This window comes from Micromys minutus, assembly GCF_963924665.1.
Source record: "Micromys minutus genome assembly, chromosome: 7".
Lineage (NCBI taxonomy): Eukaryota > Metazoa > Chordata > Mammalia > Rodentia > Muridae > Micromys > Micromys minutus.
This window is the reverse complement of record NC_137976.1, coordinates 69,061,386-69,078,986: the sequence shown is the minus strand read 5'-3', so window position 1 is coordinate 69,078,986 and position 17,601 is coordinate 69,061,386. Positions and strand designations below refer to the sequence as shown.

The following is a 17,601-nucleotide window of genomic DNA, read 5'->3' as shown; positions in this document are numbered from 1 at the left end:
CACTTACACACAGAAAGTGGGAGGAGCATGTGAGCATTGGTGTTGCTGACTCTCCAGGACAAACTTAAGGAAGAGGGAGGTTTCCTGACCCCTGGACAACTCATTTGACTTGAGGATATTTTTTTATTGCATTCAGAAGCATGTTGTTTTTATTATTGTCCTTACCTTTGTCCCATCTGTTGCTCTGGTAGAGTACGGCTGAAGCCTGGGAACAGGAGGGCTTGACAGAAGCTCTACTTGGCGTTCCAGACTCAAGCTGGATTAAACCATGTTCCCTAGGGTGGAGTCTTAAGGCAGCTGCAAGCGGCAAGGAGCCCACTTATTGGCTACTGGCTCTGACTAAGCTGGCCAATGGTGAGATGGGGTCTGACGGTCCCCATGAGTACCAGACTCATGAGACCAGGCTATTTTCTCCTCATTTCTGTCTGTACGGGTTGCCATTGGATCTGACTACTCCAAAAGGTAAGACCAGTTCGAAATTCCTGGCTGGATGGGTATGAATCCCCAATCCCGGCTGGGCTGTGTTCAGATTTTGCTCTCTGCAGTTGTGTGAGGATAGTTGTAGAGAAAAATCAAGCCACGGAAACATGGTTGGGGCAGATAAGCTTGGAGGCTTTTCTTTAACTCCTCAAAGCTCTAAGAGAGAAACAATAACGTTTTGGTCCACATGCTTAAACCTAACCTGAAGTTTGCCCCGTTCATTTGATGGCGAGGTGCCCACTGCAAAAGGAACCCGGAGTTAGTGAGGTAGGAGGGTCTATCCGTAGAGGAGACTCGGTTGGAAAGTGGGATCTATTGCTTCTCAGGTTTATGAGGTACAGTGACAGAAGCAGGCAGAGAGGCAGCCCGAGGAAGCTCAGCTGAGGTCAGAATCCGTGTCTATCACTCAGTTCCACTCAGCAGACATGCGTGGAGCATGCGCTGTGGAACACTTTGTCAGGACTGCAGAAACATGGGTGTGGTCTGAGGAGTTGGGACATCTGTCTGCGCAGAGACATTTTAGGGGATGTGTGAGCAGGGATTGGGCAACACTAAGTGGCGAGAACCTGGGAGATAGTGGCAATCTGGACGGAAAGCCATATCTTGAAAGATATTTTCTGACAGAGGCACTGCACCTGCTTGGTCTTTGTCAAACCCAACTCTTACTCTGGGAATCCAGCATTGGAACCCTGGTGGTAGATGGAGGGAGTGGTTCGGAAGTCAAGGCAGCCTCTTGTGTGTCATGATATGAAAGTCCCTGATCTGAAAAACTTTTGTTTTTGAGACCGGGTTTCACTACGTACTCCTGACTGGCTTGGAATGAACAAAGACCAGTCTGTAACTGAGCTCACAGAGTTCCACCTGCCTTGCTGGCTACCAGATGCAAGGTCCAAAGGCATGCCGAGAATGGGGTTGGAATCAAGCCTCACAAGAGTAGAGCCATCTCACTCCCCGTGACTTCATTAAAAAGGATGGCAGGGGGTTTGGTCAGAGTCATTCTGGGAGCAAGAGGGCAGGCCAGAGGGGTATGAGAGTGCAGCTTGGTTCTTGGAGCAGTTTGGTTTCAAAGGCTTAACAGAAATCCTTAATGCTTCTCTACCTGTGTCTTGAGGAATCTTAAGAGACATGGGGCTTGCTTCTAGTCATACATGTGTGAACATGTATACATGTGTTTGTGGAACCCAGCAGTGTCTCTCCATATCTTTCTTAATCTCTGCCTCATTTATTGAGATAAGGTCTCCCACAGAACCTGGAGCTTGATGAAGAAGGCGAGACTGAGGTCATTGATCTCTGGGGAGTTCTTGTCTGTGACATCCCCTACCCCAGCGTCAGGGTTGAAGGTGACAGCTTGTTACATGAGTTCTGGGGATCACAAGAGAGCACTTGTCAGCAGAGCCATCCCCCAAGCACTTACAAATATCGTGTGTGTGTGTGTGTGTGTGTGTGTGTGTGTGCACGTGAGTGCGTTAGCACAAGTGCACATAAGAGTCTAATTGTGCAGACATGCTCATTTTATGGCAGGCACACAGAGAGAGATGAGAGGGTAACTTTTGGGTGTCTGACCTCCTGGTACTACCACTTATGATTCGGTTGTGCCATTGTGAAGTTGTGAATATTAACTTACTTTTTACTTGTTTGTTTATTTACTGTGTGTTACTGAGGATTGAACTTAGGGTTTCATACACACTAAGCAAACGCTCCACCACTGAGCTCTACCCTCAGGTACCACTTTGAATCTTAAGAATGGCTACTTCAGGGGCTGGAGAGATGGCTCAGTGGTTAAGAGCACTGACTGCTCTTCCAGAGGTCCTGAGTTCAATTCCCAGCAACCACATGGTGGCTCACAACCATCTGTAAGAGAATCAGGATCTGATGCCCTTTTCTGACGTGTCTGAAGATGGCAACAGTATACTCACATATTAAAATAAATAAGTCTTAAAGCATGGCCTCCTCACGCCATTCAACCCAAAGACTGCATGAGCTTAAGCTAGAGTCTTGGTCTCCTCAAGTCTCAGGTTCTGTTTATTGCAGTGAGAAGCAAGGCTGTCTATGGGCTAAATGAGATAAAACCAAAGAGTACTTTGTGCTGGGTGTGATGGTGCACACCTTTAAACAGCATTCAGGAGGCAGAGATGGGTGGATATCAATGAGTTCAAGGCCAGCCTGGTCTACAGAGTTCCAGGGCAATCAGGAGTCCCTTTCTCCCTTCTTCTGTCTGTCTGTCCATCCATCCGTCTGTCTCTCTGTGTGTGTGTGTCCCTGTCTCATAAAACAAAAACCACAGTGAAGTATTTTATGCAAAAGCTTCTTCATCTCACAGGACCCCACTGAGAAGGTTAGGATGCCGGGCCCAAGCTCTGAGGCTAATCTTCAAGGTAGCACTGCAGGCCATGCTGACTTGTAAGCTGGAAATCTCTCAAGGCTCATCTTCCTACTCTCTGAGCTTCCTCCCCTCTTGTGCGGTCCTGTCCCTTCCTTACAGTCTCATGACGTAGAAAACAACTGACAAAACTGGGCTTCCGGCACACAGGGCACGTCCACCAGGGCGTAGGAAATGCACACAGCCTTTCTGCTGAGCAAGGATGGGAGGGTTCCAGAGTTGCTTTTGGTTCTGGCATTTCCCTGTGCTTTGTGATTTTTACTGGCTGGGGACGTTGAGACCATATTCAGTGACCTCCTCTCTCCTTGTAGCCTCATCTCTCCCAGAGGAAACCCAATCTTGAATTTCTCAAGATTCTGCTGTTGCTGCCGAAGTGCAGCGGGTCAAAGTGGAATTTCCCATCTCCTTCGCTAGACTGTGGTCCTGGCAGCCATTCCTCTGCATGAGTCCAGTGCAGTTTGTAGGACGGCCAGAGTGGGGCATCGGACGACATCTGTTTATTTATTTTAAATTTTGAGTCAGGGTTTCTCTGTGTAACAGATAATACAGCCCTGGCTGTCCTGGAGTCGCTCTAAAGACCAGGCTGGCCTCAATCCCACTTGGATCAGCCTACCTCTGCCTCCCGAGTGCTGGGATTAAAGTCGTGCACCACCACTTCCGGTCATACCCGTTTACTTCCTGTTCTTGGCAGAAATGAACAAACCTTTCCGGCTCCCAGATGTCTCAGGTGGGGGTCCCCTGAGGCTATGTGGGTGAAGTGAAACTCAGCAGCTGTCAGCATCGGGTGATGCATTAATATTTGTGTGCTTCCCCTCTCTCAGGAACGTGTACAGTATTTTCTAAGTTTGCAAAATGCTCCACACTTTCTGCCAACCGGGACTTAATGATAATATTGTAAAATCACATTTCTAGGCAAAGAGTATAAAGCCGGGAGGCAGATGGGGGCAAAATGGGTAGAGGGTTGGGAAGCCAGGTCACTTGATTGACAGTCTCTGGTCTCTCACCTCCTCCCCATGGGGAAAGGTACTAAACGGCAGGGTATATAGCTGCAGTACTTTTGTTTTCCCTGACTGGGTAGAGTCTGTTTTCAGGCCAGGGCACCACTTCCACATCTTCTGTTGGATCTTGGATTATCACTTAAGCACTCAGCAGCTCCAGTTCCTCATCCCTAAATCAGTGCAGTCATAAGTGACAGTCATTGCTCGCCAGCTTACTCCAGACACCTCACTAAGCTCGGCTCATGGATTCTGTCACTTAGTCTTCCAAAAAACACATAAAGGGCAAGAACTGATTATTCTGTACTGGAGAACATGTCTCCTTGAGTAACCCCATATTGTCTTCAAAATGAATGTGACCATTCAGTAAGAGGGTGGGACAAAGGCTTTCCAAATGCAGAGCATTACACTGGATTCTTGCCATCTACCTTCAATGCCTAACCAAAATATTTCTTTTGTAACATGATCTAGCTGTAGATTTATGTTCAGTACTAGGTTCCATTCAGTAGTGTTTCCCCTATAGAAAAAAAGTCTTTCAAAATCAAAGTGCAACAATTGCTTTGTCTACATAAAAAATAGAAATAATATTGAATTAAAAAACCGAGGCATTCTGTGTTGTCCTTCAGTGGTTATCTGTAGATGACTTTACATCCAGAACTAGGTGAAAGGGAAGCCTTCAGTCAGGGTCTGTCCTTAGCACCCAGATGCTTAGGGGCTGGAGAGAGAGCTCAGCAGTTAAAAGTATATGCAGAGGAAGTTTTGCAAATGGCTTAGTTCACAACTGTCTTTAACTTAGTTCCAGGAGATCCAATGACTTCTCCTCTCCGTGGGTACATAGGTGCATTCCCCCATGCATATTCAAATAGTCAAGAAATAAAAATAAATCTTAAAAAGGAACAGCTAAGGATATGTAGTGTTTAGTACCCCTGCCCTATACCACTTGGGGAATTCTGGAACAACCAGACCTGTGAGTAGAGAAAGGCATTGAGAACACGGAGGCGTGGGAAAAGAATGTGTTCTTAGATGAGAAAGGTTGTTGGTTTTTTAGCAGCGAGAACTAGAAAACTCTAGAGGTCTGCCTCTACCTTCTTTCCTTGCATTAGGGATAAGTCTTGAGCCACACTTTGTCTTCGGGGTTCTCCTTAACTGCCTACATTATCCTAAACATTCTGGATTCTTGTTTATTTCCCCCATGGAAAAGATTGGTGCAGCTTAGACTTTTGAGTTGAAGTTCTCAGGAATATGATTGCTGGAGCTGTAAGAAGGGTGGAGTTGATACAAGACAGATGACATCTTAAATGTGTCAGAGCAGTGGTGGGCAAGATGGCTCAGTGGGTAAAGATGTTGAACCTAATAATGGCCTGAGTTCATTCCCCAGGACCCAGCTGCTGGAAGTAGAGAACTGACTCGTACAGGCACAGGTACACACACACACACACACACACACACACACACACACAAATTAGCCAACTAACCAACCAAACAATATACCAATTAACTAACTAACTAACTGTAATAAAAGCATTTCAGGGTAAGCATTCTTTCTAATTATAAGAGGAGCATTTGGGGACATTCCTCTGGTCTTCTGTACCCTGCTTATTTTACTCTGGGGAAGACCAGACCTAAGCTCTGTCTCATTTTATTTGTAGCAGTTGCTGAGACTAGTTCCCAACCACTCCAGACTCAGTAGGTGGCGACAGAGGTTCTCCAGAGACACTATGGCCAGTCTGGGGCAGACTCCTGTTCTCCAAGAGCAATCTCAGGCAGTTGTTTCTGGCCCTCTCCTCCTCACACCTTCCAGTTCCACGTTGTGTACTGTTAACTAGAACTGGATTATCTAGAGAATGAGGTGCCAAGGCAGTAGGGAATGCAAAGACGAGTTTAATCAAAGGTATTAAAATGATCGTACGCTACAGTTTCCAGCAACATTAAAAAAGTCACAGGTACAGTAATGAGTGACACTAAACATACAGAGTATAAAGAAAGGCAAGGAAGACAGGATATTACCAAAGCCTCCCGGTGACAAGAGTCGTCTGATGGCTTGGAAACCAGGAAAATGTCAACAGAGCTGAACACATAGACGACAGGCTCTGTAACCTGGAAATGGGGATGACAGACAGAAGGACGCTCTGCACTTACAGAGCAAGTCACGACAGTGTGATGTAAGAAGACATAACGGTGACACACATAGACACACACACACACACACACACAATTGCTTGCAGAAATGTTAATAAGGGATGGGACATAGCTCAGTGGCAGAGCAGTTGCCTAGTAGAGATGAGTAGAGAGACCCTGGTTTGAGCTGCAGCACTGTGGGGGAGGGGGTCATCACCTCTAAATAGAAACAGCCACAGGAGCCGGGCACCCTGGTTCACCTGTGTAATCCCAGTTTCCGGGAGGCCAAGGTAGGAGGAGTGTCCTGAAGTGGAGGCCAACTTGGGCTACATACTAAGACTTTATATTAAAAGTGGATAAAGCTTTAATAAAAAGTCCATGGGGTGGTGGCTTTTGTTTGTAATCCCAACACTTGGGAGGTCGAAACACTTTGTGACCATGGTAAGTTAACCGACAGAGAACACTTATACAGGTACACAATGAGGAAATTAAAAAAATAGCATTCTCAATACAATGTACAATTTATTAATGACCAAAGAATGAAAACCCTTTATTTTGCTCACTAAATTTAACAGCTAAAACAGCAATATCTTTTGTTTTTGTTTGGATTGGTTTTTGAAACAGAATATCCATATCGCTCTGGCTGACCTGAAACTTTCTGTGTAGACCAGGCTGGTTGCAAACTCGCCTGCCTCTGCCTCCCACGTGCTGAGATTAAAGGCCTTTACCACTCTCCTTGGCTAGAAATACACTTTTTTAAAACTGAGAATACCCAAAGCTGGCGAGAGTAATTCAGCCAGGCCTGCCTATTCTTTGTTGTGCTGAGGAAGAAACCCAGTTCTTGTGTATGCTCGGCCACTGCCCTGCTATGGAGAGACAGCCTCAGCCTGAGATAGGTCTTCGTGTGTATACACTAACGCTCTATTGGGTGGCACCATGGTATCTCGTAGTGTTGGTGTGTATAGAAAATGATTTTAAAAAGGTGCTGAGAGAGCGCACGTTACTCTTCCAGAGGATCTGAGTTCAGTTCCCAGCACTGGAACTCCAGCCCTGGAGGATCTGTCATCCTCTTCTGGCTTCCTCAGGCTCCTGTACACAAATAGCACATGCAAGTGTGAGCGTGCACACACACACAGGCGCATGAAATCTTCTTTTTAAAAAGGATTTATTTATTTACTTCATGTATGAATACACTGTAGCTGTCTTCAGACACACCAGAAGGCAGCATTGGATTCCGTTAGAGATGGTTGTGAGCCACCATGTGGTTGAATGTGGAATTGAACTCAGGACCTTGGGAAGAGCAGGTCAGTGCTCTTAACCGCTGAGTTGTCTCTCCAGCCCAAATGAAATCTAAAAAATAAAACAAAAACCAAAAAAACAAAAAACTTTAAAATGTTATGTTTAGGTGGGCTAGAGGAACAGCTCATGGTTAGGATTTTTCACTTGTTGCTTTTCCAGAGGACCCAGGTTTGATTCCCAGTACACACATGGTGCCTTACAACCATCCATAACTCCAGTCCCAGGAGTCCTCTTCTGGCCTCCTTGGGTACACCCACTCACACTCATACACAATCACTTACATGAACACACACACACACACTCACTCACACTCATACACAATCACTTACATGCACACACACACACACACACACACACACACACACACACTCACACACACAGAAAAACAAAATTAGTCATTTTTAAAAAAGGTTAATCATGGCATAGTGGCACATGCCTTTAATTCCTTCACTTGGGAGACAAAGGCAGGAGAATCTCTGAGTTCTAGGCCAGCCTGGTCTACAGAGTGAGTTTCAGGGCAGCCAGGGCTACAACAGAGAAACCCTGCCTGAAAAACCCCCAAAGGACAGAAAGTTTAGATTTCTGGCCCAACAATTTATATCTTGGAGTATATCATAATAGAAAAATAGGCTCTAGAAAAACTGCCTGCCTGAGGACAGCTTTGATTGATTGATTATTTTTAAACCAATATATGATATAATTTGTTGCAGAATATAAAATATTTTGAAGTGAAAATAACCTAAAAAAATAAACCAAGTTTAAAACAATTACAGATGTCTGGACCATATCCATTCTATAGACGGGCAATGCATGTGTTTTAAGTGATTATAAACGCTAGGAAATGACAAGACTGGAACAGAGGAGAAGAGCTTTAGGTGAAGAACAATTTCTGCCATCTTAAAGAATAAACTGATTCTTTGGAATTAGAGTTGATTTCCCCCCACTGTCTCCACACAAAGTTCTCTTCTCTCTCTCTCTCTCTCTCTCTCTCTCTCTCTCTCTCTCTCTCTCTCTCTCTCTGTGTGTGTGTGTGTGTGTGTGTATGCACACAAGTGCATATGTGTATATGAAAATGAGGGAGAAAAGAAGAGTCCCAGAGGGGAGTGGGGAGCTGTTTAGAGTTGAATGGAGCAAGCGAGAAACCCAGGATGGGATCCTGGAATATTCCGTGTGTCTGGTCCTGCACTCAGGATGGGGAGACTGGAATTAGGCCATCCCTGCCACCTGTGGATTTACAATTCTGAGGTTGAAAGAAGACTGGATGTAGAAGATTGTGCTACCCTTTGTAGATTTCAGAAGAGGATGTCTGCGTGTGATGGTTTGTATATGCTTGGCCCAGTGAGTGGCACTATTTGGAAACATGGCCTTGTTGGAGTAGGTGTGGCCTTGGAGTAGGTGTGTCACTGTGGGTGTTAGCTTTAATACACTAGTCCTAGCTGCCTGGAAGCCAGCATTCTGCTAGCAGCCTTCAGATGCTGTCATGTTCCCATCTTGATGATAATATACCGACCCTCTGAGCCTGTAAACCAGCCCCAATTAAACGTTGTTCCTATAAGAGTTGCCTTGGTCATGGTGTCTGTTCACAGCAGTAAAACCCTAACTAAGACACTGAATAAAAGCTTCCTGGGAGAGTAAGGACTGGGTAGCCATTGGAGGCTCTCTGGAAGAGGCGAGTGTGTAGATGCAGATCTTTGGAGAAGATTCCACATAGATGGATAGGCCACAATGCAGGTCCTGATTGGATGTGCCTTTCGAGTCTGCCCTTCCCATGACTCTGCACCTGTCAGTTTCAGGGCTCAGGATGCTGCTGCTGCAAGCTCTCCTATTCCTCTTAATCCTGCCCAACCATGCTGAGGATGCTACAACTGAAGGACCAGGAGCTTTGGTCCCTCTGCCCAAGGGATCTTGTGCAGGTTGGATGGCAGGCATCCCAGGACATCCTGGCCACAATGGGACACCAGGCCGTGATGGGAGAGATGGCACTCCTGGAGAGAAGGGAGAGAAAGGAGATGCAGGTATGTAGAAGAGTTCTGTACCAGGGCTGGGGGTGCCTTTGCAGGGTAAGTGGTTTCAGTTATTAATTAAGGCTTAGACACCTTTTTTGGGGGGGGTTATATGCATGTTGAAGCTTTCACTGTCCTTGCAAGGGACTGGATGGTACCTACTGAGGTATTCATGGCTTCACCTTCTCTCTGCCTACCCCTTTCATACTACCAATGTATTCCTATTCTTGTTTCCTCTTAATTCTTGCTCTAACCGTTGGTATTCAAAAGCGCTTTTCATGCATTTCTGAAGCACTTGGTACCTTGGTTTAGTCAAGAAGACAAGTGTAGTGGGTTGGCCGAATGCTGCTTGTACTAATTTCCCCCAAGACTGTGCCCCAGAAATGAGAGAGTCTGTATGTAAGATGCCGAGTGACCCTGCCCCCAAGTTATTTCGGACTGGGAAATAAAGATGCCAACAGCTAATAACAGGGAAGAAGAGATGCAGATAGTGTTTAGGTTTCCTGGGCTTGTGTTCAGAGAAGGAGGGGAAAGAAGAGCAAGGAAGCAGCCATGGGGTAAGAGTCAAGAGAGCCTGGCCCTGAAGGCTGATCAACTGGAGTGAAAAGCAGCCCAGATGAAACATATAATATAACGTAAGTAATAACTCAGGCTTATCAATAGGAAAGTTGATTCCAATAGCATAGAGGCTAGGTATCTGCCCAGCTCTTGTGTGGTTTAAATATATAACATAAACAGCTTGTTATAAATATAAAGGCTGTGAGTGTCTTTCATCTGAGAACTCAATAACCAAAGGTGGGGTAGAAACCCCAGGCTGGGATTTAAATAATTTTTACATCAGACAAGTCTAATATACAAGACTCATGCTCTGAGTGTGTGCAGATGCTGAAGGCACGGGATACAAAGGTTGTATGTACTCAGTGAGGGTGCAGATTAACAATGAGGCTACATTGAGGAGGTAGGGCTTGAGACACGCCTCAAAAGGATGGGTCCAGAGGGAAGAGGAGGGAGGACATCTGGACAGAGGGGATAGAAGGCAACACAGTGATTGGTTAGTCAGTGCACAAAGAGCTGGCAGGATAGAGTAACTATGATCGACACTTACAGGAGATTATTTTCTGGAAATCTGCTGTGCTTTGGGGCATATGGAAAGGCATGGGATGAAGGAATAAGTAGATGAATGAATAAATGGATAAATAATATTCAGAACATCTACTGACCCCGACTCACCACTAATAACTCAGAGCTTCCACCAGAGCAAACCATTCACATGCCAACCAGAGAACAATGAACAAGGCTATGTTATCTGGCTTGAAAGTTCATCTGCTTGCTCATCTTTTAAATCACCCATAAAAGCTTTGAAAAATACGGTTGGAGATGAACTTCTGGGAACCTGCCAGGCGGCCGTGGAGAGTGCCGGAAGTGGAGATGACGTGTTTCCTTGTCCTGTCAAGTGGATTGTGGGTAGAGGTTTCACTGGAAACAATCAGGGCAGTTCTGTATCGCCATTCACAGATTTCTTCTCACTTTCTAGGTATTCTTGGTCCTAAGGGTGAGACAGGAGATACTGGAATGACCGGAGCTGAGGGGCCACGGGGCTTTCCCGGAACCCCTGGCAGGAAAGGAGAGCCAGGAGAAGCAGCTTATGTGTATCGATCAGCATTCAGCGTGGGGCTGGAGACCGGTGTCACTGTCCCCAATGTTCCCATTCGCTTTACTAAGATCTTCTACAACCAACAGAATCACTACGACGGCAGCACTGGCAAATTCTACTGCAACATTCCAGGGCTCTACTACTTCTCCTATCACATCACGGTGTACATGAAGGATGTGAAGGTGAGCCTCTTCAAGAAGGACAAGGCCGTTCTCTTCACCTATGACCAGTACCAGGAAAAGAATGTGGACCAGGCCTCTGGCTCTGTGCTGCTCCATCTGGAGGTGGGAGACCAAGTCTGGCTCCAGGTGTATGGAGACGGGGACCACAATGGTCTCTATGCAGATAATATCAACGACTCCACGTTTACAGGCTTCCTTCTCTACCACGATACCAACTGATTGCAACTAACTCAGAGCTGCCCATAGCCTAAGCACCCCAAGGATCAAAGAACAGTCGACAAGCTCTCGGCTTAGTTTGAGGGATTGATTTTATTGCTTACTTTGAGGGTTCTGAATATTATCCACATGTGTACTCATTCCTTCATTAAATGACTTTATAAAAAATAGTTTTTGTGTTCCTAGTTCAGAAAAAAAAAAAAAAAAACAAAACAACAACAACAACAACAACAACAACAACAACAAAACCAAAAAACAAAGAAACAAAACACTTCCTGGTCTCCACAACTCTTACATAGTAGCAATAACAGAATGAAAAATAACATTTAGTATGGGAGCTTCAAAATATTCTCATGACTCTCTGGAAGTAGATGGTGTTATTTTCTGCTCACTGTACACAAATCTTGCTCACACAAACCCTGTAAGGTACACATGAAACACAGCATCTACTCTCTTCACTGCTGAGTTGGTGAATGTCTGAAGACACATATGGTCTGTTCTCACTGGATGGCACTGGCTTTCAAAAGCACATGCTCCTTTGGGGTGTTGGCAGAGGTCTCCTTCCCATCCCATTTGTGGGAAATAGAATTACAAGTGCCTCACAGTGGGAAACTTTCCCTCAGGAGGGCTGCTTAGGTGACACTTTCAAGGCTTAGAAAAAGAGTAACTGGGCTGGAGAGATGGCTCAGCGGTTAAGAGCATTGACTGCTCTTCCAAAGGTCCTCAGTTCATATTCCCAGCAACCACATGGTGGCTCACAACCATCTGTAATGAGATCTGATGCCCTCTTCTGGTGTGTCTGAAGACAGCTGCAGTGTGTTTATATATAATTAATAAAGAAATATATATATATAAAAGAAACAGAGTAACTGACATCTATGCAAATGGTGCTGTTTTTAAATTTAGGCTAGGATACTGGAGGCTCTGTCTTTGAAAGCTTAGCTGGTCCTGACTTTCTACAGATAAAGATCCACTCCAATGTTACAAGTAAAAGTACATGCTGTGGCAACTTCTGTTTCTATTTCTGGAGAAGCATTTGGGGTTGAGAGAGGGTTAGGCTGTATTGTAACTATATTGCAAGTAGCAGACTGCCCAACCTCAATAAAGATGGGCAAAGGGGGAAAAAAAAGAAAGAAAAAGAAATACAGCCTTGGTTGGGGCCCAGGGCGGCTAGGCTGCTCCTGTGCTCCTTCTCCTCCTCTGTCTTTGTCTTTCCTGAGCAGTTAAGTCTGATGTTGACTGTCTGTGTTAGTCCCTCCTCCTAGCTCACCTTCATCCCCTTCAGCTGCCATGCTTGCCAAGAGCCAGGTATGCCTGGTTCTCCCTCTACCATCTTTCATGGAGCCAGACCCCAGATCTTCCTCAGGACCACTGCACAGTTTCTTTCCCCCACCTGCTAGCCACCTACCCTACCCACTGCACCCATCTGGGGTTGCTTGATCCTGAAACAGAGCTCCGGGTCTGGGACTAGTGACAGTTTGAAGCCTAAAATCCAGAATGACCCGAGACTGAAAACCAAGCATCATTCTGGTCCATAGCTTGTCAGTTTGGATCAAGATCAACCGAAGAACTACCCACCCAACAAAAACCAGATATTGACACTAAGAAGTCCCACAAATGTCATAATTCCAGACACCCATTTAACAGCACAACAACAAAAAAGAGCAATCAAGACATCCGACTTCTTCCAGAGGCCAGCAGCTCTACTGTGATAAACACTGAGAAATCCAATTTAGCTGAAGCACAAGACAGAATAGCTCCAAAATAGCAATTAGGAGTATGTCCAGGGACTTAGAAAGGATACGAATAAATCCCTGAATGAAGACTGTGAACACACAAACATTGAGTGAGATAAGAAAAAATAATTCAAAACAAGAAAGTAGAATTTAACAGAGAAATGGTAACAGTAAAGAAAAACCATACTGAAATAAAACTTAAAATGAAAAACTCAGAGGTAAGTTCCACTAACAGATTAAAAGACATGGAAGAGAGAACTTCAGGTTTTAGAGATAAAGTAGTAGAAATAGATCAGTCAGAGGAAATGTTAAATCTAAAATCATCATCATCATCTTCATCTTCCAGACACGAAACACCCAGGAAATCTGGGACACTATGAAAATTAAGACACAACATATATAAAACTATGGGACACAATGAAGGCAGCTCTAAGAGGCAAGTTTATAGCACTTAGTATCTATATAAAAATTGGAGACATACATATTAATAACTTAATAACACACCTGAAAGTTCTAGAAAGAAAATCAAGAAGAAATAATATCCCCAAAGGAATAGATGGGAAGAAATAAACCCAGGGCTGAAATCAGCAAAATACAAACCAATGAAAGCTACAAAGAACCAACAAAGAGGGCTGTTTAAGAAAAGCAACAAGATTGGCAAACTTTTAGTCAAAATTAACAAAAGTAGAGAAGATCCAAACTGACAAAGTTAAGAATGAAAGGGGAGACATTACAACAGATACCAAAAAAAATCAGAAATCAAATTCTACCAGACCTTTAAAGAACTAATACCATTACTAAAATTATTCCACAAACTATAAACTGAAGAAACAGCTCTAAATTCTTTTGATGAAGTTATTACCATAATATCAAAAACGCACAAAGACTTGTCAGGAAAGTATAGTCCAATAGCCCTTACGGATAGATGTAAACATTCTCAATAAAAAATTTGCAAACTGAACTCTAGAAAACATAAAAAAATCAACCATGATAAATTGGCTTCATGCCGGAGATGCATGGCTGGTTCAATATTTGTAAATAAATAAATACAATCTACTACATAATCAGACTGAAAGAGAAAAATCCCCATGGTCCTCTCATTAGATGGGAGAGAGAGAGAGAGAAAGAAAAACCTTGGTCAGAATTTGATACCTCTTCATGATAAACATCCTAGAAAGACTAGGCATATAAGGGCAAAGCTCAACACAATAAAGGAAATTTACAGCATGCCTGCAGCCAATAGCATCCTTAATGAAGAGAAACTTGAAGCATTTTGGGCAGGTGGTCCTGACTTGTATTAGAAAGCAGACTGAGAAAAACAAGAGGTGTAAGCCATTAAGCAGCATTCCTCTCCAGGATCTCTGCTTCAGTTTCTGCCCAGCCTGCTCTCCTTGGTGACTGTGATCAAGATGGATGAGCTGAAACACAAACTTTCCTCCCCTGCTTGCTTTTTGGTTGTAGTCTTTATCACAGCAACAGGAAACTAAACAAACCCACTCCAGCCCTCAATCCCTCCATCCCTCTCTCCCCCTGTCCATTTATCCCCATGTCCCTCTGTCCCCCTCTACCCCCCATACTGGGACGACTTCTCAGGTTCTTAGTGGATTAGGTGATGCTTTGTGTCTCCTTGTGTCACCAGGTTGGCCTCCATCCATGCATGGCCTCTGCACAGTTCTTCTGATACCGGGTGGCTTGGGTTTTTGTGTTGGAACTAGCACATTTGCGTATTGTGAAGCAAGATACTGGGTTCTCTTAAAATCCTCAAGTAAATGTTTGTGTGGGCAGAGTTAACTGGCTGAGGCTCAGATTACACACACTATCCTGTTCTCCGTGGCATGGTTCCTTTGTGAATTCTTGCTCTGAGACCGGTAGTTATTATCTTCCCTGTTCTGTGTGTCCTGTGTGACATCTTCTCTGGGACTTGGTGGCTGAGCCTGCGACCTTGGATCTATTCTGTGTCTATGCAGCCTGGAACTGAGTCTATGTAGGAACCTCTACAGAGTGTAAAGGACCCGTTTCCAGCAAGCTTCCTCCTGGTCACTTCCTGGCATTCTCCAGCTCCCCGGACCCTCCCTTTCCCGACCCTTCCGAACTCTTGTGCTGTTTTGTGTAACCAGGGTTGGTTTGGAGTAAAGCACTAAGAGAGATGGAAAAGAAGCCTTAGGTTGTCTTGAACGGTTTGAAAGGCACCTCCTCCTCTCTCACTCCCTCTGTCCCCAAGGCAAGCTTTCTTTGGGGACTCTGGAAAGGCACCTGTCTGTGCAGCTACAGAGGCGCAGGAGCCCTGCAGCATCAGGACCTTGCAACCAGGAAAGAGCATCAAGAGAGTCGGCTGTTTCTATGGGCACTCCTGGTACAGAGGCTACTTTTGGTTCACAAAGGTGATTTCTGGAGCTTTCCTGATAGTCTCAAATACAGTTCCTGAGCCTGACCTGGCTTAAGTCGAGGAGCTGAAGAAGACAGACACACCCAGGATGCTCAGCTAGGCTATTTCTGTTTATACAGCTAATGGATTCAGTTATGTCTGCCTTCCCGTTCACTTTCAGGTGCGCTCGATGTCTGCCATTTTGCACTTTGTTCAGAGCGTTATTTGAAATCAGTGGGAAAAGTAGACCACGGCTGGCCTGCTTTGGCTCAAATGTCATAGGACACTCCACAGGTGTTAACACTCTGGGCAAAACGGAAGGGGCCTGGGGAGGTTGGGCGGCCCGAGAAGGTGTGTGAGTTCCTTGAACTTGACTTTGAAATTGTCGACACTTGCGGAGAGAATGTGCAAAGTTCCAAAAATTCCCTGGTGGAAGGAGGCCAAAGCAGTCAGGTCTTCACTGTAACCCGGCACTGTGCTGCCTGCTGAGCCTCGAGAGGCTGAGGAGGATGCAGACATGGGTCCAGACACCAGCAGGTCACCCTTTGGAAGTATTCTGAGCTCAAATCATATTCGAAAAGTGCTTCCTTAAGAACATTTAGCCATATCTAGGTTTTAAGAATGTTTATTTTTTTCTGTTCCTTCCTTTCTTCCTCCCTTCTTTCCTTCCTTTCTTCCTCTCCCCCTCTTTCTTTCACACACCTATTTTTGGGTTTTTAATCCCCCCCCAACTTGAGGATTTTTCTTTATTTTTTTCCCCCTCTTAAATAGTTCTTTCTTGGCAGTGGGCTGGAAGATGGCAGAGTTACGTTCACAGACAACACTGCACACACAAGGACAGCAGGAGTGATGGGAAAGACCTTGGAGGCCCCTTCAGTAGCAAGTGCCAGACAGGGGCTCAGGGTGTTGACGGAGCAGCCTTAGGTCCTCTCTGGTTCGTAGGCATAGGTAGAGCTGAAGAGAGATTCACTGGTTACAGCTCCAGGCTGGCCACTTGGGGTGTACTTTCCTTGACAAGGGAGGCTGTTGGCCAGGGCTCGCTTGATGCACCCCTTCCTGGGCTGTCTTCAGGTTCTCCTTCTTCCCACCCTAGGCCTTCAGGACAGAGAGGCCCGCAGGGCTCAGCCATAGGAGAAAATCAAGGCCTGTGGCTTGTGTGACTCAGGGACAGCAGGGGGGCACTGTGTGATGAAGTGCTATGAGACTTGCCATGACAGTCTTCTCACTGGAAAATTTCTGGGTGCAAGTATGGCCAGGGGTGACCATGTTGGGCTTCAGCAATGTGCCTTGGTGGTCACTCAGAGCCTTGTAGACAGCTGCCAGTTCCTTCTCAGTGACATACTGGCAGCGCTTCCAGTCATGGTCCCCATCAGGGAGGAATTCAAGCTCCACAATGGGTACAATGCCAGTCTGCTGGCAGATGCTGGCATCACAGGCCAGACCATTGGCATTTTCCATGATGGTAAGGGGCAAGGGAGTGTGCTCCCCAGTCTTCAGCACACACACTGGCAATGTTGGCTGCATCCTTCTTACACTGGGCACAGCGTTCAAACAGCCCACCCAAGTCCTTGGGTAGTAGTCTCGCCATTGGTTCTTGCCAGGGGCACTACACCCTTATCTACCTTAATGCCCACACCACCACCCTTGGACTTGATAACTTGGGAGAAGGGACTTCCATCTGGTATCTCCCCCCACCCCATGCAGGGATTCACATGGTCCTCAGCAGTTGGCAGCAGCTGGCGGTGGAAGCCCCTGTTCTCCTCAGTGTTCTCGGTGCCGGTGGACTGCAGGCGCTTGGCAGTGCTTCCAGTGGCCTTGTCTGCAGCCAGGATGCCCCTGCCTGGGGCCACAATTTGGCGAGTGATGTCAGACAGCTCCTTCTGCTCCGGGGTCAGTGCTGGGTATGGGTAGGACATGGTGCCGGTGGCAGTAGCAGTACTTTCTGACACAGGACGGGGCGGGTCTGTCGGGTACTTGGGTGGGTAGGCAGACAGACTAAGGAAGGAACGCAGCTAGGGTCACCAGAACCTCATTCTGTCGAATGTCCCAAGAGTATGCAGCCTTTTCAGCTGGGGTGGGGAGGAGGGGTGTTTTTCTTTAAATAAACATGTTTTTGAACAAAATTTACTATGTGAAAGCATTTTGTTGTTGTTGTTGTTACTTTGTTCTGTTC

At 45.7% G+C, this 17,601-nt stretch overlaps 1 protein-coding gene and 1 pseudogene across 2 annotated transcripts; one reads left to right on the top strand and one right to left on the bottom strand.

The window, feature by feature from the left end:
• The first annotated feature begins 305 nt into the window (after positions 1–305).
• On the top strand, positions 306–11,546 carry ADIPOQ (adiponectin, C1Q and collagen domain containing). The gene is made up of 3 exons (XM_080918936.1): positions 306–462; positions 9,060–9,287; positions 10,810–11,546. The coding sequence occupies exons 1-3, from the start codon at positions 360–362 to the stop codon at positions 11,328–11,330; spliced, it is 852 nt and encodes a 283-aa protein (XP_080775062.1). The 5' UTR covers positions 306–359; the 3' UTR covers positions 11,331–11,546.
• Positions 11,547–16,348: 4,802 nt separating this feature from the next.
• Positions 16,349–17,344, bottom strand: LOC308422909 (fructose-bisphosphate aldolase A-like; annotated as a pseudogene). Its single transcript has one exon. The product of its transcript is annotated as a fructose-bisphosphate aldolase A-like (transcript).
• Positions 17,345–17,601: the final 257 nt, after the last annotated feature.

Coding starts and splice junctions, on each gene's coding strand:
- ADIPOQ (XM_080918936.1), top strand. CDS start 360: ATGGGGTCTGACGGTCCCCATGAGTACCAGACTCATGAGACCAGGCTA. Junction 463..9,059: donor GGATCTGACTACTCCAAAAG/GTAAGACCAGTT, acceptor TGCACCTGTCAG/TTTCAGGGCTCAGGATGCTG. Junction 9,288..10,809: donor GGGAGAGAAAGGAGATGCAG/GTATGTAGAAGA, acceptor CTCACTTTCTAG/GTATTCTTGGTCCTAAGGGT.